Source organism: Sus scrofa, chromosome 5 (assembly GCF_054392235.1).
Source record: "Sus scrofa isolate SSC_HxYL_T2T_F1_AM1 chromosome 5, Sscrofa_HxYL_maternal_Yorkshire_Landrace_v2.0, whole genome shotgun sequence".
NCBI classification, from domain to species: domain Eukaryota; kingdom Metazoa; phylum Chordata; class Mammalia; order Artiodactyla; family Suidae; genus Sus; species Sus scrofa.
This window is the reverse complement of record NC_139387.1, coordinates 104002249-104027554: the sequence shown is the minus strand read 5'-3', so window position 1 is coordinate 104027554 and position 25306 is coordinate 104002249. Positions and strand designations below refer to the sequence as shown.

Below are 25306 nucleotides of genomic sequence, written 5' to 3'. Positions count from 1 at the left end.
GGGGTGGGGTGGGGGCGGAGGGGGACCCGGGGTGGAGTTAGTCGCCTGCCTATTTTCATATTCATTAGAACTGGGAGGATGCCCGAGGAGCCCAGCTGAGTTTCAAGATATAAAAGCAACTTCGGGTGCCCCCTTTCCAGCCGGGACGTCTTAAAGGGCTCGGAGCCGGGCTGCTCCCGGCGCCGCAGCGCTGGTTTCGCCTTCCCTCCCCGCTGGCCCTCCCTCCTCCCGCCCACTCGCTCCCTCCCCCCGAGCTCTCCAGGCACCGAGCCCCGGGAGCTCTGCGACAGCCTTCCAGGATTATGGAGTTTCTGAGCGAGAAGTTTGCCCTCAAGAGCCCACCGAGTAAAAACAGTGACTTTTACTTGGGCGCAGGAGGCGCGTTAGAGCACGTTATGGAGAGCCTGGACAATGAGTCCTTTTACAGCAAAGCGTCGGCGGGCAAATGCGTGCAGGCCTTCGGGCCCTTGCCCCGCGCCGAGCATCACGTGCGCCTGGAGAGGACTTCGCCCTGTCAGGACAGCAGCGGTGAGTCCCCTGCCCCACCCCGGGCCGCAGCAGCCCACCCGCACAACTGGAGTGCAGCAGGCACGGGTCGGGAGAGAGGGAGGCAGTGGAGGAAGCAGAGAAGGAAGGAAAGACGGAAGGAAAGAAAGGGGGAGCGAGTGAGCTGGAGGGCGGAGGAAGGCGGTGGAACCGTGCTGGTTTTAGCCAGCGGAGTTTTGGCTGCTGCGAACTTTGGGGGTGCGGGGGAGCAAAGCAAGTGTCCCGCACCGGGTTGCCTCCTCGCTCTCGAGGGGTGTCCCCCAAGGGTCCCGGCGTCCCTCTATCCAGGAGCCTGGCGTAAACCGATAGGGCGCTAACTAGAGCTAAATTGAGTCTAGACAGCGCTTCCTCTACGAGCCCGCCGAGCTGCCCCGGCTGGAGGAGCTGAAATCGATCACAGCTTGTTAGAGGACGGCACTATTGTCAAGACTAAGAAAACTGGGGTGAAAAACCTAATTCACAAGAATTATTCTTTGTGAAGTTAGAGGGTTACGAAATTAGCTTGTGTGGATTTGTGATTTTTTACTTCTTTGGATTTGCAATGCAACCTGCGAAGTTTTGTTAAACACCCAATCTCTTTAAATAGCTTGGGGCAAAGAACCCCCAAATAATCACTCATTCTCGAGTTCAGCATTGTCTGCTTTTCTGACTCCACATTAGAAGTCACCCAAGAAGGCTTTCGGAATGCTTCTGGGTGAAATCTTCAACTTTGAATGGCCAAGTATCTCCAAGTCAAAATGTTATCAAAACAAACCATCTATCTTTTCTATCTTGTAACCCAATACAAACCTATTTTTTCAGATCGCGACAGCTAAAGTAAGTTTACAATTCCAAGAGAACTTTTTCTTATCATTGTATATATTCCAGAGTTAAGCTGTAAGGAGCTAGTTGCTCTAAAATAACAAACGAATTAAGTGTGAAGTATTTACAACAAGCCTCCCACCCGCGCCCATTTTAATGGAGGTTCAAAATCCCGCGAGGCACTCATTGGATCTTGGAAGCTCATTTTCTAAATGCTTAGTACACAATCAGCTTAAAAGACGACTTCGTATATTTTGCTTATTTTGTTCCACGTTGCAAGTTTTGCCTTGCAAATTCAGTCTTTGTCAAAAATAAAGACGCAAACGACAAAGAAAACCAATTAAGTCTCATTTATTTGGAAAGACACGACCATTTTTGTTTAAGGGGTTGGCTTTGTGTATTTCAGACTGCAACATTTTTATTTTGGAGTTCTGAGATATATACATAAAGCTATTTTCCTGGACAGGATTTTTTTTTTTTTAATGGTTCTGCAATGTCTGCTGTTGATTGCTGGATACCACTCAATCATAATATTTTAAATTGTCGGGATTCCAAAATAAGAGACATTGGGGATATTTGATACTTTATTAAGTTTTAAAAGAACATCATACCAGTAGGATGAATTGTAGTGGGAAAGTATTAAGATGAATGTAGGCTTCCAGCGGTCCGCTAAATTTGGGAAAGTTCCTGTCTTTCTCCTGAGATGCCCTTACCCTCCTGCCTGCTTCCCCTCCCCCCACGTCTAATTACCGCAGTTCCCCATTTAACTCAGCGGGCAGAGACAAAACCCTATTGTTCATCAGTCAAGGCTCTTCATTATTTTTAGTTTTACCCCACATCTTTTATTTATTTATTTATTTATTTATTTATTTAGCCTAAAAGCTGTTAGGTCTTTAAGTTACCTAGTTGTTAAATTTTGATACATTCGTATAATGATTAAGGCAGTTGTAAAAACATATTATGAGAGAAAATTTAAACACAGACACAAACGAAAAAAGAGTATCAGCTCCCTGGAAACTCATTGTGGCCGGGCTGACTTTCAGAAAGTGTCTCCCGTTTCATTATGTGCATCCATTGCTTGGGTGTGTGGGTTTGTGTGTGTACATGTGGCAGCATATGGTACATTTTTTGTTTTATACCCTACTGCAAGCATTCAGTCAAATCTGGAGGGAATCACTGAGATTAAAACAGCCCTAAAAGAACGCCAGATGACATCTTTTGTGATCTTTTAATAGATGTTTTTATTTCTGTACCATTCTAGGGGGAAGAGTAAAACTTTCTGTCTTAAAACATACTTAATGAGTTGAGCATACATTTAACATATTTAGAAAGAGAGCTTTGAGTTTTTAAGCTAAAAAAGTCTACCTAAAACGTAACCTTTTCTGTAGGAAACACTTTCAGATGAAATGCGGACATGATAGAGAGTTGAAGTGCTGGAAATACAGTAGAAGCCATATCATATCTTAAATGTATAGTCCATAGGTTTTGTGTGAAGGCGAAACATAATTTCGGTGTACAGATATTATTTCAAAGTAAAATATCTTTTGTGAGCCATGTAAGTAGCGTAATGTTGTCTTTTGTGAATAAATAAGAAATTAAATTTGGCTCTCTTTTCAAAAATTATGCTCATTTAGATTTTTAAAAAAATCAAGAGCCTCTGCTAACGTGACATTTAATTTGCTTGTAAGTTGTGTCCTTAAACATTGCATTCATCCTGAAAAGAGACCTATGTGTTTTGATTAATTATCTGAGTTCCATGCACACATTTTGAGATGCTTCTAAACCTGGCCCAAGCGAAGGGATGATGTTTGCCGAACGTGATGATCAGATTAATGCTGGCACAGTACATCATTAGCAGACCGCCTGCCTGATGCTGAGTTCCTTCCACTCATTCCTTGCTCGAGATGTTTTGCAATCCTGAGACCTGTTGTTTTCCCCCTCTGAGTACAGTGAACTACGGGATCACTAAAGTAGAAGGACAGCCTCTTCACACGGAACTAAATAGAGCGATGGACAACTGTAACAGTCTCAGGATGTCTCCCGTGAAAGGGATGCCAGAGAAGGGAGAACTGGATGAACTTGGGGACAAATGCGACAGCAACGTATCCAGCAGTAAGAAGCGGAGACACCGAACCACCTTCACCAGCTTGCAGCTGGAGGAGCTGGAGAAGGTCTTTCAGAAAACCCATTACCCGGATGTGTATGTCAGAGAACAGCTTGCTCTGAGGACAGAGCTGACGGAGGCCAGGGTCCAGGTAGGAACCAGATGGAGGCGAGGGTGTGTGTGTGTGTGTGTGTGTGTATGTGTGTGTGTGTGTGTGTGTAGCGGGGAGGTGAAAGGGGAGAAGACTGGGAGAATGATTCCATAGCTGGCTTTTACCACAAAGGAAGAAACGGATTCTCCTGCCGAAGATTCAGTACAGTGTAGTGTGTGCATGTAAGTCCACTAAAATTACTTTTTCCTGGCAGAGAATTTGACAGTTCACACACAAGCATAAAACAAAGGAACACTTGAATGACTATGGAGGCATAAAACTATTTCAGAAGTCGGCTCTGATAACAAATCTCTGATGTTAAAAAATAATTTTTAAATGGCAAAGAAACAGAATCATAACTATCCAATCTAGGAATCCATGTATCTTATTTTTCGGTTTTATCAGCCATTGAGGTTCTTTTTAGGTTATATACCTAGTATTGGTATAAATGATTTGTGTTATGGCCCATAAATCTATCATTTTACTGAGTTTAGGATTATAATAAAACAAAGGGAAAAAATGAAATAATCTCACAGAATTCCAGTTGTTATGTGCACCATAAACTATTTCCGCTATATATAATTAAAGATCATATAGCTCATCTATAGTTTTCTGACCCCAGGAATTGCCAATATATGCCACTCCATTATAATTTTTTTAATCTAGATAATTTACATGATTTTTGCAGAGGCAGTAGGAAGGATAAGCTTAATATTAATGTATAAATTTTTATATATCTTCACATATGTAAATTCAATTTAGATTTATAAATTATTTTCAAATTATCGAATCGGATGACTCAGTATGCTGTTTTTTAGTAACTTGAAAAATCGAAATTCCGCCTCTTAGGCATATTTTATTTTTACTACCTCTGATATCCTTGAACTATATTCTGTTCGTTCCCAAGTAGCAGTAATTCAGGAGAATGACCCTCTTTTTTGTCTGTGTTTTTAGTCCACTAAATAAGATAATATTGAATTTTGCAATTCCCATAAACCATTAGAATAGAAAAATAAATAAAATGGCAAAACATTTTGTTCAGAGTGGAGCAATAGTATTCCTTCTGAAGACTGAGCCTTCAAAAGGCCCTTCTCCATCCTTAAAGACAACATCTGGTGATCCAGGAATAACAAGCAGCAGATTTTTGCTTGAGTTTGTGGAGACAAATGGTTACTTTATCTTAGTTCAGGAAGTAAATATGTGGAAAGTTAACCCTAAGGAGGAATTTTATAATTGTCAAGTGTTAACACGAACCTGACATGTGTATTTTTTGGTCTTGTGTTCATAGATTTAAATTAGTTATACTTGTAACCACAGAAAAATGTGTTTACACGCAGAGTGATCAGCTGTGCACAGAGCGTATTTTGCCCTTCACATTTTGACGAGCTCTGATGCATTCTTGTCTAAGAACAGGCACCGAGAGCCTGGCGGAAACCTAATTGACTCAGGTGGTTCTCTTTCCCGTTTTCACATCCGCGTGGTAATTGGCACCCATTTTAAGGAGGATTGTCAAGGCTTTTTTCTCAATAAAAAAGTCTCTACTGAATTCCCTTAGTATGCTTCTGGTACCTGTCCGTCTGTGGAGAAAGCAAAAAAGGATGTTTCATTTGTTTTGTTGTTGATGTTGCCTCCAGCTCTGGACTTAGTGGATAACACACACCTCCCAGCAGTGTGTTCTAAGAAATCATGCCGACCAGGTAGCTCTCTTGGCCTTCTTTCTATTGCTGAAAACTCTTCCAGGGACCATCTTACATTTTAAATACGTGCTTGCATTGCACACCAAACAGTCTTAATGTCTCCATGAACGTGAAGGTAAAGACACCGAGGATTAGAATGGAATATGAAGGAGAGTAAAAATGTCAAGTAAATTTTACTAAAAGGCTCTCTACAATTTGCATTTTTATACTTCATTTCCAGCTTCTTTCCTACATATTTTATATTCTGAACCTAATTCTGTAAAGACTAAACAGCTGCCCCAAAGCTACTTGTGTAATAGCTACTCAAAAATGTCGAATTATAGATAGTTATACAAACTATACATGCCTAGACATACATTCTGTATCTCCTTTTAACACCTTCATATATTAACATGAAGATTCTAGAGAGCTACAAGTGTGAATTAGTTAATATTTACCCATTGGAGGGAGATAGTTGTGTGAAATATTTTTGCTGTGTAATTAGAGAAATTTGCAAGACAGCTCAGCGACCCAGTAGAGGCCGTACTCACAGGTTTTCTTGACTCTTGATTATATCTGCCCTATTTCTTTTTTTATTTGTATTACCTGTAGGTCTTTTAAATTGGAGAAATGATTTATGAGCATGTTCTACAAGTGAAAATAAACCTTAGAAGTGCTGTGATTTATGTAATAAACAATTTTTATATTTTAAAACCATACTTCAGCTTCACATGATACCATTTTCCCTGTAGTGTCTATCATACTCAACAAAATATAAAATCTTAATATATTTTTTTCTAAATCTTGATAGTTCTTCTGATGCCATGTGTTTTAGACGCAGTCTTCATGTTTACATTTTTCTAAGGTTTTCTAAGTATGGGGACTAGCCAGAAGAGCCCTCACGTTGTAACATGCTTTAAAGATAATTGTTTTGACAGATCCAGATATTAATTTGGTTATAGATTGGCTGGGTTAATGTTATGTGCTTAACCCCGAACTAAAAAGTTATGCATGTCTTCCAGACTTGCAGCATTCTCTGAAAGAGGGATTATTATCTGTGCTAAGTGGTAGATATAAGAAGTCTTCAAGGTCATATAATCTAATTCTTTATTTTCTCTAAGTGAAAAAACAGAGGCTCAGCCATATGAGCCTTTTTAAAATGTCTCTATTATGTTACTTCATGAATATGGAACTTACCATATTAAGGTAAAACAGAAAGTAAAATTTGTGGATCCTTTGCTGATATAAAAAAAATTCCTTTTGTCGGGTAATTTTGTTGGCCTGGTTTACCTTTCTGATTTGAAGTCTTTGAGCATCATATTTGCCTTAGCAACTCTTTCTTAGCTAAAATTCTTTTTTGAAAAATTAGGTTTGGTTTCAAAATCGAAGAGCCAAATGGCGAAAAAGAGAACGTTATGGCCAAATCCAACAAGCTAAAAGCCATTTTGCTGCCACCTATGACATTTCAGTTTTGCCCAGGACTGACAGCTATCCACAGGTACGGTACCCTGCACAGAATATTGGTGGAGAGGATGTGTGTGTAATTAAAAGGACTAGTGGAAGCTTTACTGTATCTAATGTAATGGTCAAGAATGAAAATTGTAACTTCCAGAAAGCTTTTTCCATGTTTGTTAGATATTTATTTTACTCAAACATGTACTTATTTATTCTGATTTTTGAAAGTTTTTCCAGTGCCATTCATTTAAAACTATTTAGGCTCTCTGGGATACATTGCAGCGACTTAAGTAGGATCATTTAATGGTATGTCTTTTCATTACTCTACATTTTAGTATTTCAGACTTAGCTCCTTGGTTAACTTCGAAAATCCATAGTGTTGCTTGGCCTGCTCTCTCTGTGGCTCTTGTTTTGTGAACCACACCATCGATAGTGTCAGAGGCGGCCTCTGAAACCTTTAGTGCCACTTAAAAACATCTTTTTTTCCTATGTTATCTTTTCAGCTTTGAGGTTGCTCATTGTTTCCAGGAAACATTTAGCCCTTTGTGACTTAAAACATATGGAATTAGTACTGGACATAGTTTTTTAAATGTATCACGTTAAGAGAGACTTTATAATGGGAGCTCTCATTAGAAGTATTTAGAAATTCTTTTTCGTCTAATTTTTCCTTTTATTTTAGAGGGGATTTTTTCATACTTTGCAATGCATTAAATAAAATCTGTTGTCTTTCTAATTAGGTATTACTTTTTTTTAGTACTGGAACCATACTATTCCAAACTGTATTTGATCCATGCTAAGGGACCTACGTATTAGAAGGAACAGGCTATCTCATTTCATTCCTTATTGTTTAATGATATGTATTTTTAAGGGACTACTTTGAAGACATACGTAGCACAGACACTGCTGGACCACCTTGATAGTCCAGTAAACCAATCATTGCAACCCCAGACTTAAGGGTATTCATTTTCTTCAACTGTAAATTCATACCCTGTAAGCATGGATTCAGTCCTTTAATTTCATGCTATCTTTGTGTTCTTGAGCCTTTCATGATTTTTTTCAAAAAACCTATCTTGAGACCCTCACTCCTCCAGATAAATTGACCAAATTTATTAATGTAATATTGTATGTGAACAAGAGCCTTAGGGATGATCTAGTTCAATTCCTTCATTTTAAAAGTCAGGAAACCAGACCCAGGTGAGTTAAAAAAAACCCCAAATTTGGTCTGTGATTGCACATGTGGTTCCTTCCAGGGCAGTCTGCAAAGGGTGACTGCAGCTCAGCCTTGCCCAGCAGCATCCTACTCCTGGTTCCTTCACATCATAAGGCTAAGGAAATTTTATTCACCGAATACTATGAGTGTCCCGGTCGAGTTGTAAACAAGCTGCTGGGAGGCTCTTTCCCCTCTAGACCGTGAGAGCAGCCCTGCTCTTTTCTTGGTTGTTAACATAACACAACTGCAGCCCTTATGAGGTCAGGCACTGTTCTAAGCAGATTATACCTATTAATTCCTTTAATCCCACAACCACCTCGTGGTGTAGGTGTTCTTAATTATCCCCATTTTTCATCTCAGGAAACTGAGACATAAAGAGGCAAGGTCTTTTCCATCTTGTACTGGTGGTGGGGAAGCCCAGATTTAAGCACAGGCAGTCTGACTCCTCTCAAGGGCAAGATCTTAACTCCCACAATAGACTGGCCCTCCCAGTGAATATGTATGAATGAATGAATGATTAATTAATAACGAAGGAGCATAAGCCTTTGGTTGTGCTATTCAGATCGGCAGTTTAGGGAGCAGAGAATGGACTCACAACCAGTGAAATATGAGTAAAACAGTAATGGAGATCGCATGTACTTTATATAACCTTCAACGACTTGACTGATGACTTTGGAAATAAGAGAGTCACAAATTATGAACTCTTTGCAAATGGACGTTAAACAGTATTACTGTGTACATCATAGTCAGCACTTGACTGTGATGTGCCTTTTTTTTTTCTTTCCCACCTTTTTATTTCAATCTTCATTCCTTTCTTTGTTCCTCTTCCTGTTTCTTTTCCACCTGTTGCTCCTCGCTGCTGGTTGCCTCATCTTTAACCCTCCCTTCTTCTCCAGTGTACCAAAAACCATGAAGAAGAGTGGTATCAGCTAAGCTCTACCTAAGGGCTTAAGAGAGCACCCTACTCGAGGCACCCCTCCCCCTAGAATTATCTTGCCATTGTCTTATTGCATCTCACAGTTTTTCCTATTATTCATTAGTAGCATGAGGTAACTTAGTAGCTCAAAGGGGAAAGGCAATGTTACAATCCAGTTACTCATTTGATAGTCTTTTTCATGCCAACAAAGGATTAATTAAAAATTTTCCCCTCATAGATAATGGAATTTTTGCCCCAGTTCTCACTGTGAGTTCTCCATAATTTATATACATTGGTTATACTGCCTCATAATATAAGTATGGGAAACACAGAGATCATAGGTTGAAGTTATTTTGGCAGAATAATTCATTAACAATGATAAGAACCAGTACTGTTAAATTCATAGTACTTTTATGTTTTGCTGAGTCACTTAATGTTTGGGTACCACAAACTGTGAAATCAGGTGTCCCTCATTCCCCCCCTGTTGGTGTTGGATAAAGTCGAGGGGAAATGTCATTTTAACTTAACTCTGTGGTTGACTATTTTTGGTTTGTTTGAAAAAAAATACTTATGCCAGAATTGTGTCTCTCAAGCTTCAGCCCTAAGGAAGCTTCTTCTTCTTTTTATTTTTAAAAAATCATGTGGCTTGAAAATAGGAGTGGCTTGAAAATAATGGGAAAAAATAGGAACTGAAATAGAATCTAACCAACCTAACGTAAGAAGACATTGAATTTGGTTACAGTTACTAATTACCGAAAAAAATATTAATTACCAAAAAGTTGGAACTAGAAAATATTAGTGGCAGGGCAGAAATAAAGTATTAGCCATTTGGCAAGGGAGCAAAAGCATACACAGAAATATATTAAAACCAGAAATGGTTTAGAAAATGATCTCCTTAAGCCTACTCAGAATAATAAGTCTGTGGATAATAATCTTACATAGCATAGAGGTATCTGTGTATATCAGACATAATGTTTATTTATGAACAGTAATTAATATTTTCTAAAATGTTTGAAAAACTTTGTTTCCACTGGTCTTCGTTATACTATAGTAAGGACAGCTGCAACAGTAAAAATAGTAACTACCAGTTGAGGACTTATTTTAAGCCAAGCTTCCTTCTTATAGCCATTAACTCATTGAATTTGAGTCCAGGTTTTTTTGAGTTCAGGAGTCCTGGGCTCATTTTCTCTTTAATTCATAGTCATGGATTGAATCGAGTGAAGTTGTTCAGTTTTCACCCTAAAACATCCCACTACTTTGGAAAGGAAAAAGGCTTCCATCGAAAAAATGTATAAAGTAATATAAAATATTTTAAAAGTGTAGATACTTTCTAGGTTAAGATATTCTTTTTCCTACACCTGCTCATATTTGATAGCACATAAACAAGAATGAGCGCTGTGATATGTGAGGAGTAATATACTGTAAAAGTAGAATTTGCTGTAGTGAAAAAAGGCAGTGTTATTTTGTAAAGTTCGCAATGTCAGTTGCCATTTTTCAACACTGATAGAGCTAAATTCAATTGTTTGATGTTCTCCATTGCAAGAGATTTTAGAAGAGAGTCTCACTGCTTGTGCCAAAGCTGCCTCCCCTTAAGCATCCTCTTGGGCCTCCCCCAGTCAGCACACCACTTTCCCACTGACATTGTGGTGGATGCTGTAACATGTCTCCCACACCATTTAGGGTGTATTTAAGAGAGGCCTCTGCCACAGTGTGGCCATAAAAAGGAAAAAAAAAAAAAAGATGACTCCATTTTTACCCGTCTTTGTTATCACCACTGTATTAAGTAAATTATATATACACTGCATAGTTGTGGGAAAAAAGCACTGGTTCGCTTCTGTTTGTGGGAGAACAATATAAAACAAAAATTAGTCAATTTTTAATAAGACAATTGGTTTCTGAATCTCTGCTATTAACTAGCTCTGTGCTCTTAAGCAATTAACGTTTCCTCTTTGAAAGGAATAGACTAGAAATATTTTGTAGGCCCCTTTCAGCTTAATTTTTCTTGCAGAGTTGTTTGCATTTTATTAAATATATGCTAGGTATTGTTTTAGGCATGCCCATGATCCAGACAAAATATCTTGGTTCATGGGAAGATTACAAACAAAGTATTACAAATTCTGTAACCACCTGATGAAAACTAGCAGCAAGCCAAAAGAGACCTACATACTTTTGTCCTTGAATGTAAGGAGCAGGCAGGTATCTGTCAGCATTCAAACTTGTTTCTAATCTATGAAAACCAGAGCACTTAAAAATGATTATTTTTGGTGAATACAGTATTTTCTGTTAAGGCATAAACATTTTCTAGGAGATGATAGCCAGCCTTCACGCTTAGAAGGGAGTGCTAATTTCATGCCATTAAGTTTAGTTCAGATTAAATGTGTATTAACTTTATCATTGACCAGCTGGGTAACTTGGGATTAAGTCTCTTGGCTTCCCTGATTTTCACATTCTTTATTTGTAAAATCGAGGTGTTCTTGGTGCTAGTTTTGGTGGTCTTTGTGGTGTAGATGATGATGAAGAAGATGATGGTACTTTTTCTGTTCAGGAGAGGATTAAGTGATGTGGAGCTAAATCCTGGGATTTGAAGGAGGCCATAGATTAATGTAGGACACTGTGGGCTTCACAATCAGGGGCTGTGGGTTCAGATCCTGGCTCTTCCACTTAATAGATTTTTAGACCTTTGGCAAATGAATTAACCTCAAGTAACCTTTCACTTCATTTATAAAATGGTGAGAAAAGCTTGTGTGATATTTGTGAAGATTAAACAAAACAGTTTATGCAGAGGACTTAGGATATTGCCTAGTACATAATGAGTGCTCAATAACAGTCACAATTCTATAATTGCCATTAGTCATTATTTATTTTTTTCTGCAGGAGAGAAGTACTTAAGTGGTTTGAATGTTCCCTTATGTTATAGTGTTTAAACTGATCCAATCCGTGAGTAAATTTACTATTGGGGGATCTAGGGAAAGATCAAATTCAGCTAAATACACTTTCTTATTTAAATAAGGACAACCAACTATGGTAGCTTTAGGAAAATTTGAGTATATTCTTAATCCACCAAAATTACTTTCTCATGAAGAAAATAATTTCTTCAAAAATTTCGAAAAAGGGGTTGAAGATTTTTCCCCCTAAAATTTTCAGTGTGGTTTTACTTAGTATAGAGTGAGAATCATAATTAAATCTGTGTTTACCAAATGTATAAAGGGACCCATACAGTATCTTTGCTTTCTGTTGTTTAATTGATGCCTTTATAAATATGTGCCACTTAGAGTTTGAACATACTGATAATTGGAGTCAAGTTATATAGATAAATCGTAGTCACTGGAGTCATTTAAAAAACACATGAAATCTGTATGACATCACCAGTTTAACAAATTCTCTTTTAAGTGTTGTTATACAGTTTTTAAGAGGAAACCTTAAAGTTTCTGTAAAATAGTTATTGTGAAGATATCACCTCCTTCTGTCACCAGAGTCTGAGACAGGTTAGGATCTAAACGTCTGCCTTCACTTTAGCTGAATAAGGAGGATGAAACTAGTTTCTTTCCACCGCTTTGGTTGAGCAATTTAAAGTTAACTTGAGCAGTTTTTAACCTTTAGAAAAATTATCACATTTTTATCACTGTTATTTCTGTTTGTCCCAGATATTTGAAGTAAACAAAGAACCCAAGATCTTTAAAAGGTATTAGCAGTATAGCTATAGTTGATGCATTGTATAATGAATAGTCTCATAGCTGTCAAACAGCCAATGAGATGGTCCAATATTGTGCTACAGTGAATCGTCCCTTGTGATGAATGGAGGACAAACATGTTAACAGTATCAGGTCAGCAAGACATGGTGATGCAGTGCGATATCTCATTGATGGTGGGCACATACACTTAAAATTATAGAGGGATGTAATTTATTCAAATTACCATAATTTTTACAATGGAGAAAGTTGCTGATGTAACTAAATATATGCATAGACATTCTATTTAAATAGGCATAAAGAATATTTCACATATATATGTTAAAGCTAAGTTTTATGGAACAGGAGGCAGATTTTATCAGTATCAATTAGGTAAAGGTACAGCTAGATAGAGACAGGGAATAATGTTTTTATTTTATTGAAAGTACAAATGCTTTAAAGAGGTTAAGAGTAGCCTCCAAAAGAAGTAAAGTGCATTCATGTTGTTTATTGTGAAAATAGCCTTATTTTTTTAATGTAATATTCAATTTAATGTGATGTAATGACTTTACACAATACTGAGTTAGCAATTTTTTTTTTTTTTTGCTTTCAATAAGTGACCACTGTCAAAGCATTATATTTAACTAAATTGGTCATAAGTATTTTATATTTTAAGAGGAAAGAGTAAATCAATAAATTGAGATTACCAAAATAAACAATAAAAAATATATAAAGATAAATTATTGAGGAGTGCAGTGTTGCTCATACGTATAAAAACTACCTTATGGGAGAATAGAGGAGAACAAGGGAGAAAATTAAGCATCAGGGGCTGAGAAGTTGATGAGAACAGAATTGTGGGTCAAGACCTGCAGTTCACATCAGTATATACTTTAATCTAGAATTTTATATATGCTATATTCATTAAGCTGCATGTGTCTGTGAGTTTTCTTTTTTATTCTCTAGCGTTAAATAGAAAAACGTTTTTGCACAAATGAACAGTTGATTTAAAAATCACAGAAATAAAATCCAAATTATAGTTAACACAAATGCGAGATAAAAATGATTCATAACTTTATTTAGGATTTTAAGAATAAATGCAAAGCTCATATATGACACCATGTAAGACTCTCTAGGATTAAAAATATACTCTGCAAATTAAAGTATTTGCATATTTTTAAATATGTTTTAAATTATTAATTCACAAAAAATTTTAATTTAGTTCACAAAGAAAACAATTTATATTTCAATTTTTGTTTCTTATGATTGTGAATTTTATTTTTAATAGAGGAATTGCCATTAAAAATTAATTAGGTGCTGATGAATCAGCAATACTTATCATGCATGTATTAAAATACATGAAAAATAAAATGATAAATAATTGGAAAATACTTTCTATGGTAATTTTTGCTGGAAAATGATTTTAAAAATAGCAAATGCCAGGTGCTGGGATTTTATTCTCCCCTTAAGTGAGTTGATTTGAAAAGTTTCATTTTAAGGCATGTGGGGTGAGATTTCCTATAAATCTTCATAATTAATATAAAATTTAAGAACACATTCAACCCCAAAGGAAAAGAAAAACAGTCTTCCTGTATCTTTGACTTGGAGCATATTTCAGATATTAATTGAACAATACAAAATTTAGACATAGTTACATGATGTTCTGAAAACTTTCAGACATTATCATTTCTTATGAGACGTAGTGCTTTTAATTTTGGCACTGTAAGAGACACACCCTTTTATTTTTCTGTATAGCAATTTTCTTTTCATTTTAGTGGTTTTGTATGACTATGACATCTGAGTGTTTTTTTTTTTTAACAGAAAAGGCACTGTCCTTTCAAATCCCTGTAGATATTTCTAAAATGAAATTTTGTTTTAAAAATCAAAGTATCAATGAATATTTAGCATGTGATCCTTTTCTGATGAATGAATGATTTCTAATCTCTTCAACTTAATACTACTACATGTTGAAAATATATACTTCTGGAATTTTTGGAATGTAAATTTATTCCCCCAAATCTTAGCATTTGTGTATTATCTTAATTTGGGGGGGGGGTGAAAATTATACCTAATAAGAGGGCACTGATGAAAATGTACCCTCATTTCTATCTATGTGCTCAGATTGATCTTTTCACTGTGTCATTCATTCTGGTTGGGATTTTTTTTTTTTCCCCAAATGCACAAAGTCTCAGTGTGTGCTATTCAGTGGGAGCGAATTTACTATTTAGAATTTACACTTATACGCTTTCTCCCTGCCAGCAACCTCCTGATGTAGTTACTAGAAAAGTTTAATGGGACCCTGAGGTTAGCAGCGAAAAATATCTTCAAGTCACTAAGCATACGATTCTTATTAATATTTTATCACTCTAAATTTTAAAGGAGGAGATAGGCTAGTAAAGAATGTCATGGTCTTTTAAAGAATTGAACTGTTTTTGTAAAAAGTGATGTTTGCATGTTTAAGAGGGACCATATAAAATTGGGTAAATTAAACTATACAGTAATAATGTGGCAGTAAATCTTTATAGTAGGTATTAACAATATTCAGAGAAGTCAGTAAATGCAAACGTTCTGTCAAATAGGAAAAACCAAAATCAGCTTTCAGATGGGAATGCGAAGAAGCTCTGGCTCTCTCCTCATCACACATACCTCTTTGTGAATCCCTGATCTCTGGCTTTCTAAGGCATCTTTTTAACTGCCACAGGGGTGTGATGTGAGGGTAGTGTGAATATAGGAAAATATGTGTAGCACGGTGTGTGTGTGTGTGTGCACACAGATGTTGGTGGCAGGTAGGAGCAGTCTGCATGTAGAAGAGGAGCAGAGTTAAAGAAACTTTCTTCGGTGGAAAAATATTACACTAAAATTTTCTTTATCGTTTTGGTTATTTAAAGAATATATCTGTATCAAGTTTCTAAGGTGAAGGTAAATGAGATTTATAATTTCCTATCCGTGATTTACCCTGTTGCTTCTACTCCTGACAAATGCAGATCCGCAGTGAAGAACTCTAGTATGTGTGTGTACTTACCCGTTAACCCTCTCCTTTCCGGCTGGTGCTTTGAATTCTTTGGAAGGAAAGTGAACATTAAATGAATTTTCAGTTTGGGAAGAATCAGGCAATCAGCTTTCCTGCAACATTCAAAGTTATGGAATAATCATTACCTTTTTATTTGATTAGAAAAGCATGAAGGGGCAAATGTTCAAAGAAGAAAGTAGCAAGTCAGTTGAACTTTCATTCATGCTAATGGGAGACAGTTGGCTGAGTTCCCTGGACAATGCTTTGAACATACCCCCAGAACGTTTAAAAATGCTGTGAACCACATTCAAACATGGAATATTTTTAGATTATCCACTCCTTTTAAACACAACAAAGCAGAGAGAATGTAAAGGCAGTCTTTTTCTCTCTCGCTTTCTTTTTTTAAGTGCACATGAGAAAAAGGATATAGGCATTATTCAGTGATGTTGTTCCTGGGTTGTGAAGTCCTGGACTATTACACAGTTAGAGGCCCCCCAAAAAAAAAAATTATTTGGTGGTGGGCACTGCCATTGTAGGGGTCTGTGAAATAATAATTAAAAGAGAAAGAAAGAAAGGAAGGAAGAAAGAAAAAGAAGTGGTGACCCTATTTAGAAAAAAAAATGCATTCTTTCCAAAATTTAACAGCAAATATAGTATGTCTTTCAATGAGTCAGAGAGCAAGATTTTTGTATAGCTTCTCAAATACATATGCGATTTTAGACTATAAAATCTATAATGCCATATAGATTCCAGTGCCTTGTTTTAATAGGACCACTTCTATAAGAATAACATTGGGGGAAGGATGGAGGAGGTGTGGAATGAGCCTTGACAGCAGCAGACTTATTAAACCACAAGCTCCAACAGCTTTGCTTTAGTCAGATAGTGCCTTCAAATATTCGCAGAAGTAGGTGACCTAAAACAAAGATGATACCTGCCATGTTATCCCCCAGTGATCAGATAACTTCTAGAATATTCTCTGGTTAGTGCCGGATGTTGATAAGGGGAAAGGGAGTTGATAACCTCCAGCATATCCAGAGGAAAGTGGCGGGGATGTCATATGAGGAATCCTTAAAGAAGAGAGACAATTGTGTAGTAATCGCTTGATGATATTTGAAGATTTTCATATGTAAGAAAGATGCTACTTTCTGTATCATTTTAAGGAGCAGAAGGAGATGTGATACATAGAGGAAGATAACACTTTTTTTACACAGCTCTCCAAAAGGGAATTGAATGTTTTTTTTAAAAAAAACAAAACAACAACACAGACAAAACAGAAAAGCTTCTTATCATAGGAATTGAATATAATTGAAAGTGTACAAGGGTTTCTTTTTCATTTGGAAGTTGGACTTCAGTAGTGTTTCCTGATCCGAAGTGATTTTCAGCATTGCCTGTGTGTATCACCTTTGCCATTGTTTTAATACAAATCCACCGAGCCACACCTCATGCTTAATGAATCAGAATCTCCAGGAAGATGCATCTCTTGTGGATAATAAATATTTAACAGGAAAAAAAATTATCCTGCTTGCCTAAGGAAATAGAGTCAACAGGGTCTAGCTATATAATTTTCATGGTTTATATTAAGATTATATAGTATGATGATTCTAGTGTTAAAATCGTAAGAATTTAAATATATTAGCATAAGTTGCCTATAAAATTTTGATTACATCTGCAAAATGATTAGTCCAGATTTCATATTCTAAGAGATTTTTCAAATGTGTATTAAGGGTTTCTCATGTACTGTATTAGGCCTAAGAGTGAGAAACAGTTGTGAGCAATCATTGGGAATTTTGCTTTCAGAAAGTGGAGTCTATGAACACACACACAGTTAGGGCTATGAATACATAAATAGGCAATTTCAATTCATAAGACTAGTTTTTATGCCATTGTAGCACTTCTTAAGATTTCCCGGGTTCAGGTTTTATTTCTGTCTAACATGGGAGTTACACAGTCTTGCTTGGAATTAGTTATACAGTCTTGCTTGGGTAAGATTCTTCAGCTCTCTTTTCTCTAGTTTCACCTTTTCAAAAATGGGGACTGTACAAGCACATACCCTTCCCTGCATTGAAATGACTGGAAGTCTTCATAATGCTTTTGACATAATGCTTGACATATGGCAATACATTGATAATTGTTGGCCATCATGAGCGTGATCTGGATGGGCCTCCTCAGATGTTTTAAAACATCCGGAGGGAATATGCTTCGGAGGAAGAAGACCTGAGTTCACAGGGGATATGATTTTTTTATGATGTGCATCAAACTTTAATATAGAAACCCCCTAGGTCCCCCAAGTCAAATGAAAATGTGCCAGAAAAGTGAAAGTCAAAGAAAGGGAAGCAGGAGAGACAGAGATCATGGAAGTGGGACTTATCAGTAAAAATCTGTGACAGCATCCCTTCACGTGAGAATTATCTGGGATCCTCCTCAGGTCCACCTAAAATTTGCCTGTTAGCAACTTGCTTTACCGACCTTTTCTGTTCAGCGGATATTTCTATATGTTATGTTTCATCAGAAGTAATGCATTTAACTTGATCATGTTCAGGTAAGAAGGCTTGGTCAAGATAATATTTGCTCACGTCATGAAAACTGCAGAGTGTCTTTTCATTTTATACGTAGGCAACTGTTAATTCTTTTAGGGAAGAAATGTTTTAAACTTAAATTCTTAGATTACCTTTCTTGCTTTTTCTTTTCTTCTTCTTCTTTTTTCCTTAATTTGTTTGGTAAATATGTTTCTATGCATTTGGAGTGGAAGTAGATGATTTTAATAATAAATTTTAGCAACATGGTATATAAACTGAAGAACCCTTTAACAAACATTGAATGTAGATAATCTTTCTTCACGACTGTCTTGCCTTTCATTTATTTTGTCAAAAGTAGGCAAGCAAGTTCACTTTCATTTCCTGAAAGCCCTTTTGTCGGCCATGTGACTGTGGTTTTGGCAGTGTAGCACAATGTTTGATTGAATGTAGGAGGAAAATCACCCACATCAAGTTAGAGGAGCTGGTTTGACAGAGTAATGATATTAACAGCCCCTCTTGTTGGTTAGAGATATATAACTCAGCAGTCACTGGCACCAATCAGCATATTTTGGCCAAAGTGGGATACATACAGTAGAGTGAGCCGAAATTAAAATAACATAGTCCATGAAGATTTAGGGATCAATAAAATATGCAAATCATGATAGCTAGCTCGCTAGCCAGATATGTGTACAGATGTCTTATACAGACTTGACCTCTGTAAAGCAGCTTAGAAAATATTTATGTAAAGAACTATTTTAAAAACAATGCTAAAGTGACTGTCTGGCCAATCATTGAAGCCTCACCTAAGGGATGATACGTGTTGTTTCAGTTTTGAAACTCGTGACGTGGTCCTTTCTGAGTGACAGAGAAACATCTCTCCAGAGTAAGCTAGGAGATTCATTACCGTTTTTTTGGCTCTTAATTGAAAATAGGTTGTCTTAGGTATGGTTTAAGCTTGGGTGTTGTATGCAGTAGACTGGAATTTTCATATAAAAGTAAATGAAAGAAAACAGTTCTTGTATGTGTATTGAAATGCTGATGATGCTGTTCTAATTATGATTTTAAAAAAGAAAGGAAATCCGGATGGGTTAAACACACATACTGCTGTTATGTTCTAGCTTAAATCTATTGTAATAGTATTGTGAAAGGCATATAGATTTTTCGATTTCATCTTCTCAGGTCTCAGCCATGCTACGAAGCAACATTTTCCTTTTTTCCCAGCTCTTGCCCTTGCTGTTTGTCTTGATTTTCTCAGTGCTTCTCATGAATGCCTGTGATCGCTGTTTGTTGCCCTTGTTCAAATAGCTGGTCGAAGATACCTCCTATTTAAAATGCATAGTATACAAATTTTACTTAGTGTTTCTTTCACATACTAGTAACTTCAGAGAAATTTAGGTATGCTGGTGATATTACACTGAGTTGTTTTCTGTAGAGATTAATAACATGAGATGTGAATTTCTTAGGCATAAACAATAGCCCAGTTTTCACTTTAGTAAGATGGTATCTAGTACTTTAATTATATTCATATGATAATTTTTCTAATATTGCATGTTTTTCTCAGGCATGCATCCATTATTTGGTAATGGTCATATTTTAGAATTCTAAATTCTTTTACATGTTGCAATTCTGTTGCAACATTGTATCATATATAAATCATACAATAAATATTTAAAATATATGTGTAATTCTCCTACGCACAGAGCTATGTGCTGAAGACTATAAGAAATGAAAAGCAATGAAATGGTAAACATTTTCCACAATTTGAGTTTGATTAAAAATTTGTCTAAAGAATGAACAGCCTAACGTCAGCACTGGTTTCTAGCAAAAACTACCACACCGATCGTCCAGCTTGGAACGTAAAAAAAAATGGACTCGTGTAGTGTTTAGAAAGACCAAAACTGTATTTAAACCTAAAACCATATTCTTAACCACTTTTTTAAGCACATGAATTGGTCAGGAATCATGACTAAATCTTCCAGCTTTCATTTTAACAATCCCGACTGTAAAAAGGATACTCAAGAGATTGACATGTTTTGAGAGGATATTATGTGGTCAAGTATGTGGGTTTCGGTGGTCTTTTGCAGTATAACAAACGAGAAGAATCTTTCAAATAATTACTTTTCAGTCATTGCCTGATGTGCTCAGAACGTAATTACAGACCAGCCAATAGGAGCAGACAATGAACGGCTGACAAAATTGAGCGCATACAGTTCAGCCAAAGTGAGGGAGCCACGTGAGAACGCGTGAATGTAATATTTGCTGTTTTATATATTCCAGATTCAGAACAATTTGTGGGCAGGAAACGCGAGTGGTGGTTCTGTGGTTCCTTCATGCATGTTACCACGGGACACCTCCTCCTGTGTGACACCTTACGCGCACTCGCCTCGGACAGATTCCAGTTACACAGGGTTTTCAAACCACCAGAACCAGTTCAGCCACGTGCCCCTCAACAATTTTTTCACTGACTCTCTTCTTTCTGGGGCCACCAATGGACATGCGTTTGAAACAAAGCCAGAGTTTGAAAGGAGGTCCTCCAGCATCGCGGTTCTTCGAATGAAAGCCAAGGAGCACACTGCCAATATTTCATGGGCCATGTAACATACAGGGCTCTTTTCTTTTTCTCATAAAGGCAAAGTAAAACTTTCTCCTTTCTCATATTTAAAGGATACCACAATAAGCTGCTGTGTGTGGAATTGCTAAAGGTCAAGATATACCGTGAGACCAGCTTAAATGAATAGTTGTTATTATTTAACGTTAAAATCTAAGAATGGACCTCTGAAAAGACTAAATAGGTTTACCATGCGCCAGTCTCCACAAACTCTGTTTTAGTAGTAAGATTTTTTTTTTCCCTATTGTATGAGTTGATGAAATATGATCGTGCAACTTCTTAAAAGAATAAATGTATTAAACAAATTCCTCTGTTATAGATTGATTTATGTTAGTTCTGTATAACAAGAAATCCCTTGTAAAATACTACCTGAAAAAGGAGGAAATGCACCAGGGAAAATGTCAAGATACCAAAGCTGTCAGGTAAATATTGAAGCAGGGTGTTTTGGGGAGTTAACTGCCATTTCTCCCTCTCTGGCTCCAAGACACAATGGGCATATCCTCTGTTGCTGAGAATTTATCTGCAGGAAGATGTTTGAAGATTTTCCAACATCTAGATGTTTCAGTGAATTCCACTCCATGAAAAAAGAACTCTTCTGAAATGACCAGCACTTGCATGAAATATTTGGGCGTCGTTTCCTGAAACCATGTGGCTAAAGGTGATAACTGAAATATCCTGATGTGATTTAAAATCTAGTCACAAGATTAGTTTTTGTAAATGCCATCTTTTTAAACGAAAAAGCCAGTATGGACTCAGTGATGAGTTGTCACAGCAAGAGACAAAGAAAAGTTACAAAACCCACTGTTGCTTTTACACTAAAATTGTGTCAATTAAACTGTACTCACAAACTTCTCGTCAATACCCTAAAAGAAATATTTTCAGTTAAAGGAGCGGCAAATCAGAATTAATATTTATTTCACGAGTGTGTACCAGTGCACGTGTGTGTGTGTGTTTGCTTTTGACCTAGAAGCTGTAAGCATTTTTTTGCTACTGTGATTTTGCACAAGGAATTAAAATGTCAGAAGGCTCTCTAAACTTTCTGGTGGAAAAGAAGAAAAGAAAAATACATTGCATCTGGAAAATTGCTAACCCCTTTGATTTACTTCTCCTCCCTTTCCCCTGTCACATTCCAGGCTTTTTCAGATGAGTGAAATGTCAGCCTCCTTGAAAGACTCTTAAGTTCATAGAGGCAAAGTAAATTAATTGAAATGAAGATGCCTTCCATGGCTTGGATCAGAGCGCGATCTGCTCTTTGTACTCTCTTAGAATCTTCTCTGTGATCCTACAGCCTTGAGGGATATGCTTGGAAGCCCTCGAGGCAAAAGGACAAGAGTAAACGAATTTTTAAAATTCAATTTCAGAAAACGTACTTAAATCCAGTAAGTGTCTCTTTCTAGTGGGAAAATATTTATGGCAGCTAGACATCTTTTGTAATAAAATGTTAAATCAAGCAGATGATGGAAATGAGTGATGGCCTAAACAAACATTCTTTGACTTCGTAACAACTCTGTTCTTTATTACTTTTGTGTTCTCTCTTTTTAGTTTTGTTCCCAAGAAAAACGTGTTCCACTTTGGCCTTGAGAATTCTGCTTACGTGCAGGAGCTTTTGTTAAAGGATTGTTTAGGCAGCTGTTAAGTATCCTTCGTGTTTTAAAAGAGGGTGACTTTTAATATATGCATATACATGGTCCGTAGAAATGTGTGAACTAAAATTTAGGACGAAAATGTAAGATTTTCTTTTCAGAAATCTCCCCATGTTCCTTTTCTTCTGCTTTCTTAATTGCCATTGAGGTGTCCCTGGCCTAATGCCTTAGATTTTTCTATATGAGAGACAAAACTCAGGTTTGAATCAAGTTTGAATTTCACTTCATTCCTTAGTTTTCCTTCTCTGAAATTTTCTTCTCATTATAGTCTAATAATTAGTTGGAGTTTCTGTGACTCGATTCTTTTCAACTCAAGTAACATCTTTTTAATCGAAGCTCTGCATCTTCAATAGTTACACAAATTTAATTCAATCAGCACATTTTTGACACCAACAGTGTGTGAAGTACTATTTGGGATAATAAAATCAGCAATGGAACAATGGTTTTTGTCCTTGTTGGGTTCATAATCTTTCTGGACAGACACGTACCTGAGGTTTGCACCTTCAACCATGCTTTGCATTTTAGGAAGGCAGCAAGAATTGCTTAAATTTTGTGCATGTGTTAACGTTCTGACCTTTGTTTTTATTGATTGAAAATTTTATCCTGTAAGTGGCCAAAATAAAATAAAAATGAACTTTTGATGAAAGAGGGTATGATAAACCTAAAACAAAGAGTTTATAAATGGACTTCTGAATTTTCTCTTGCTCCTTCTGAACTTAGGTTAAACAAAGTTTCATATTCTGGAATCCATATCATTCACAAAAATATTAAATATGCATACTTAGGAAAGAAAAACTAAGGAACAGTTCATTTATTTTTATTGGGGCTCATTAGTGACAGTATTGAAATCGAATGCTTTGGTTCATTAAGTAATGGATCTGCTTGGACATTTGTTCCCATAATAGTCTCATCCTCTGTTTGTTCCTTCCACACACTTTTTTTTTTGCACAGATTGTCTAATAGATAATTCTTATACTCTCTTTCCTGAGTGATTTGGATAAAGTTTGGACCGTATGATAAGAGAGAAATTTAATGGAGCTAAGGTCTGTGGTTTCTCTCATAAACATAAAAATAAATTTCATAAAATGGTTTGTAGAATTTTGAAAATATATCATTTATTCCTTATGAATGTGAAATACTGATTATTTTCTTCTTGTATAACTTCTTATGAAAGCAGACAAAGAGAGCCACTGTAATCTTTGCCCTCAGTCCTGACAGCATATCTTAAAAGAATAACAGAGTTACTTAACCTGTATAACCTCGAGGAAACTCATGAAATTTTGTGTATAAATTACTGGAGTGTATTGGTTTCATTCTTTCAATTGGCTGTTGATTTTTTTTTTTTTTTTTTTTTTTTGCCTCCGAGGAAGGGGGTAAGGGGTGCACCAATATACTTAATACAGCTTTTACAAAGATGATATGTTTTTGTTTCCTCTTGGTATCTGTACTTCCTTGTCTCAAGTACTGGGTGCTTATTTGACTTCCGTAATACAATTCATAATCACCTCCCTGTGTTTTATATAATGCTGTCTTATATGTAATGCTCTAGCTTTCGTTTATTGGCAACTAAACAAGTTGGCTAAATAAGAAGTGAAAAGATCAACTACAGTGTTTACATAAGTTGTTTGAAATTCTCAAATAACTTTCTAAACTTGCCAATGACCCTGACTTTTGTCTTTCAGTATTTAAATCAAAGAATATTGTAAATGATGTGTGGTTATGTTAGTATATTTTTATTAAAGTAATGCCCATTTTTATTGCCAAATATTTTAGGAGAAATATGGAAATCATCTTATTTTCAAAATCTATTTGGGTTGACTTCTTTTTTTCTGATTAGAATTTAAAGATGTATGTTTATTATTTAAAACATAATTGATAACTTTAAGCCATTTCCACTTTTAAAAGTTAGGGATCTAAAAATTCTAACAGACATTATTTCCTTACAGGTATTCATATTTTGCCTTGAAGAAAGCCTGACTTTTTGAGAGGGAATCTATTTTATAAAATTATATATTAAAAAGTGCTTTTGTTCTTAGCCTGTAAGTCTCATTGTATATATTTTATGCAAGCCAGGCAGTAGTGTCAGTAATGATGCAAAGGCAAACAAAATCAGAAGTGAAATGCCTAACACTGGAGTCAGAATTTATGGCATGGGAACCTCACAAATGGATTAAATGTGATACTGGTTTTACGGTGTATAGTAAATGCTAAAACAGGATTTTGCTTTGTTTTAGTAACTCTTTTGAACTAAGCATACTGCTGTCATTTATCCTAGAAATCTATTACAAAAATGGTGAGCAAGGCTTCAAGACAGTGTCTAACTAATTCCTCAGTTTTTCTCCATAAAATAGTAAAGGTTTTTTTTTTTTTTTTTCCTTTGTCTTTTTAGGGCTGCACCCTTAGCATATGGAGGTTCCTGGGGTAGGGGTCGAATCAGAGCTGTAGCTGCCAGGCTACGCCACAGCCACGGCAACGTCAGATCCGAGCCATCTGTGACCTACACCACGGCTCAAGGCAATGCTGGATCCCCTAACCCAGGCATCGAACCCTTGTCCTCATGGATGCTGGTCAGATTCTTTTCCACTGAGCCCTGACAGCAGGAACTCCGATAGTAGAGCATTGAAAGAATTTTTTCTTTTCTTCTTAGAATTGTATACTACTATACATTTTTTAAGTTCAAGGGACAAATAAATGACTTGCGTATTTCTTCATGACACTATTTTATGTCATGTCTGACTTTAGAAAAAGAGACATCGCATAAAGTTTTTCATCTATCCTCACATAATGTACACTTGCAGTATTTTCTTACCTATTTACCTGACATATACTTTAAAGACTTAAAGCAATAATTCAGAACAATTACCAGCATTGTCAAAACATTGCATTTTTAGTAGAAGGCAAAAGGAGCCCCCTACAGGTTACTTACATAGTCCAGTTAGGGAATATGAAAAAATTCAAATGCTTAGCATCTCTCCACATCACTAGAGCAGTGTTCATAATGTAAA

At 36.4% G+C, this 25306-nt stretch overlaps 1 protein-coding gene across 1 annotated transcript; it reads left to right on the top strand.

Annotated features, from left to right (window-relative positions):
* The first annotated feature begins 260 nt into the window (after nt 1-260).
* ALX1 (ALX homeobox 1) lies at nt 261-22972 on the top strand. Its single transcript, XM_003126740.6, has 4 exons — nt 261-528; nt 3298-3602; nt 6648-6776; nt 20328-22972. The coding sequence occupies exons 1-4, from the start codon at nt 303-305 to the stop codon at nt 20646-20648; spliced, it is 981 nt and encodes a 326-aa protein (XP_003126788.1). The 5' UTR covers nt 261-302; the 3' UTR covers nt 20649-22972.
* Nucleotides 22973-25306: the final 2334 nt, after the last annotated feature.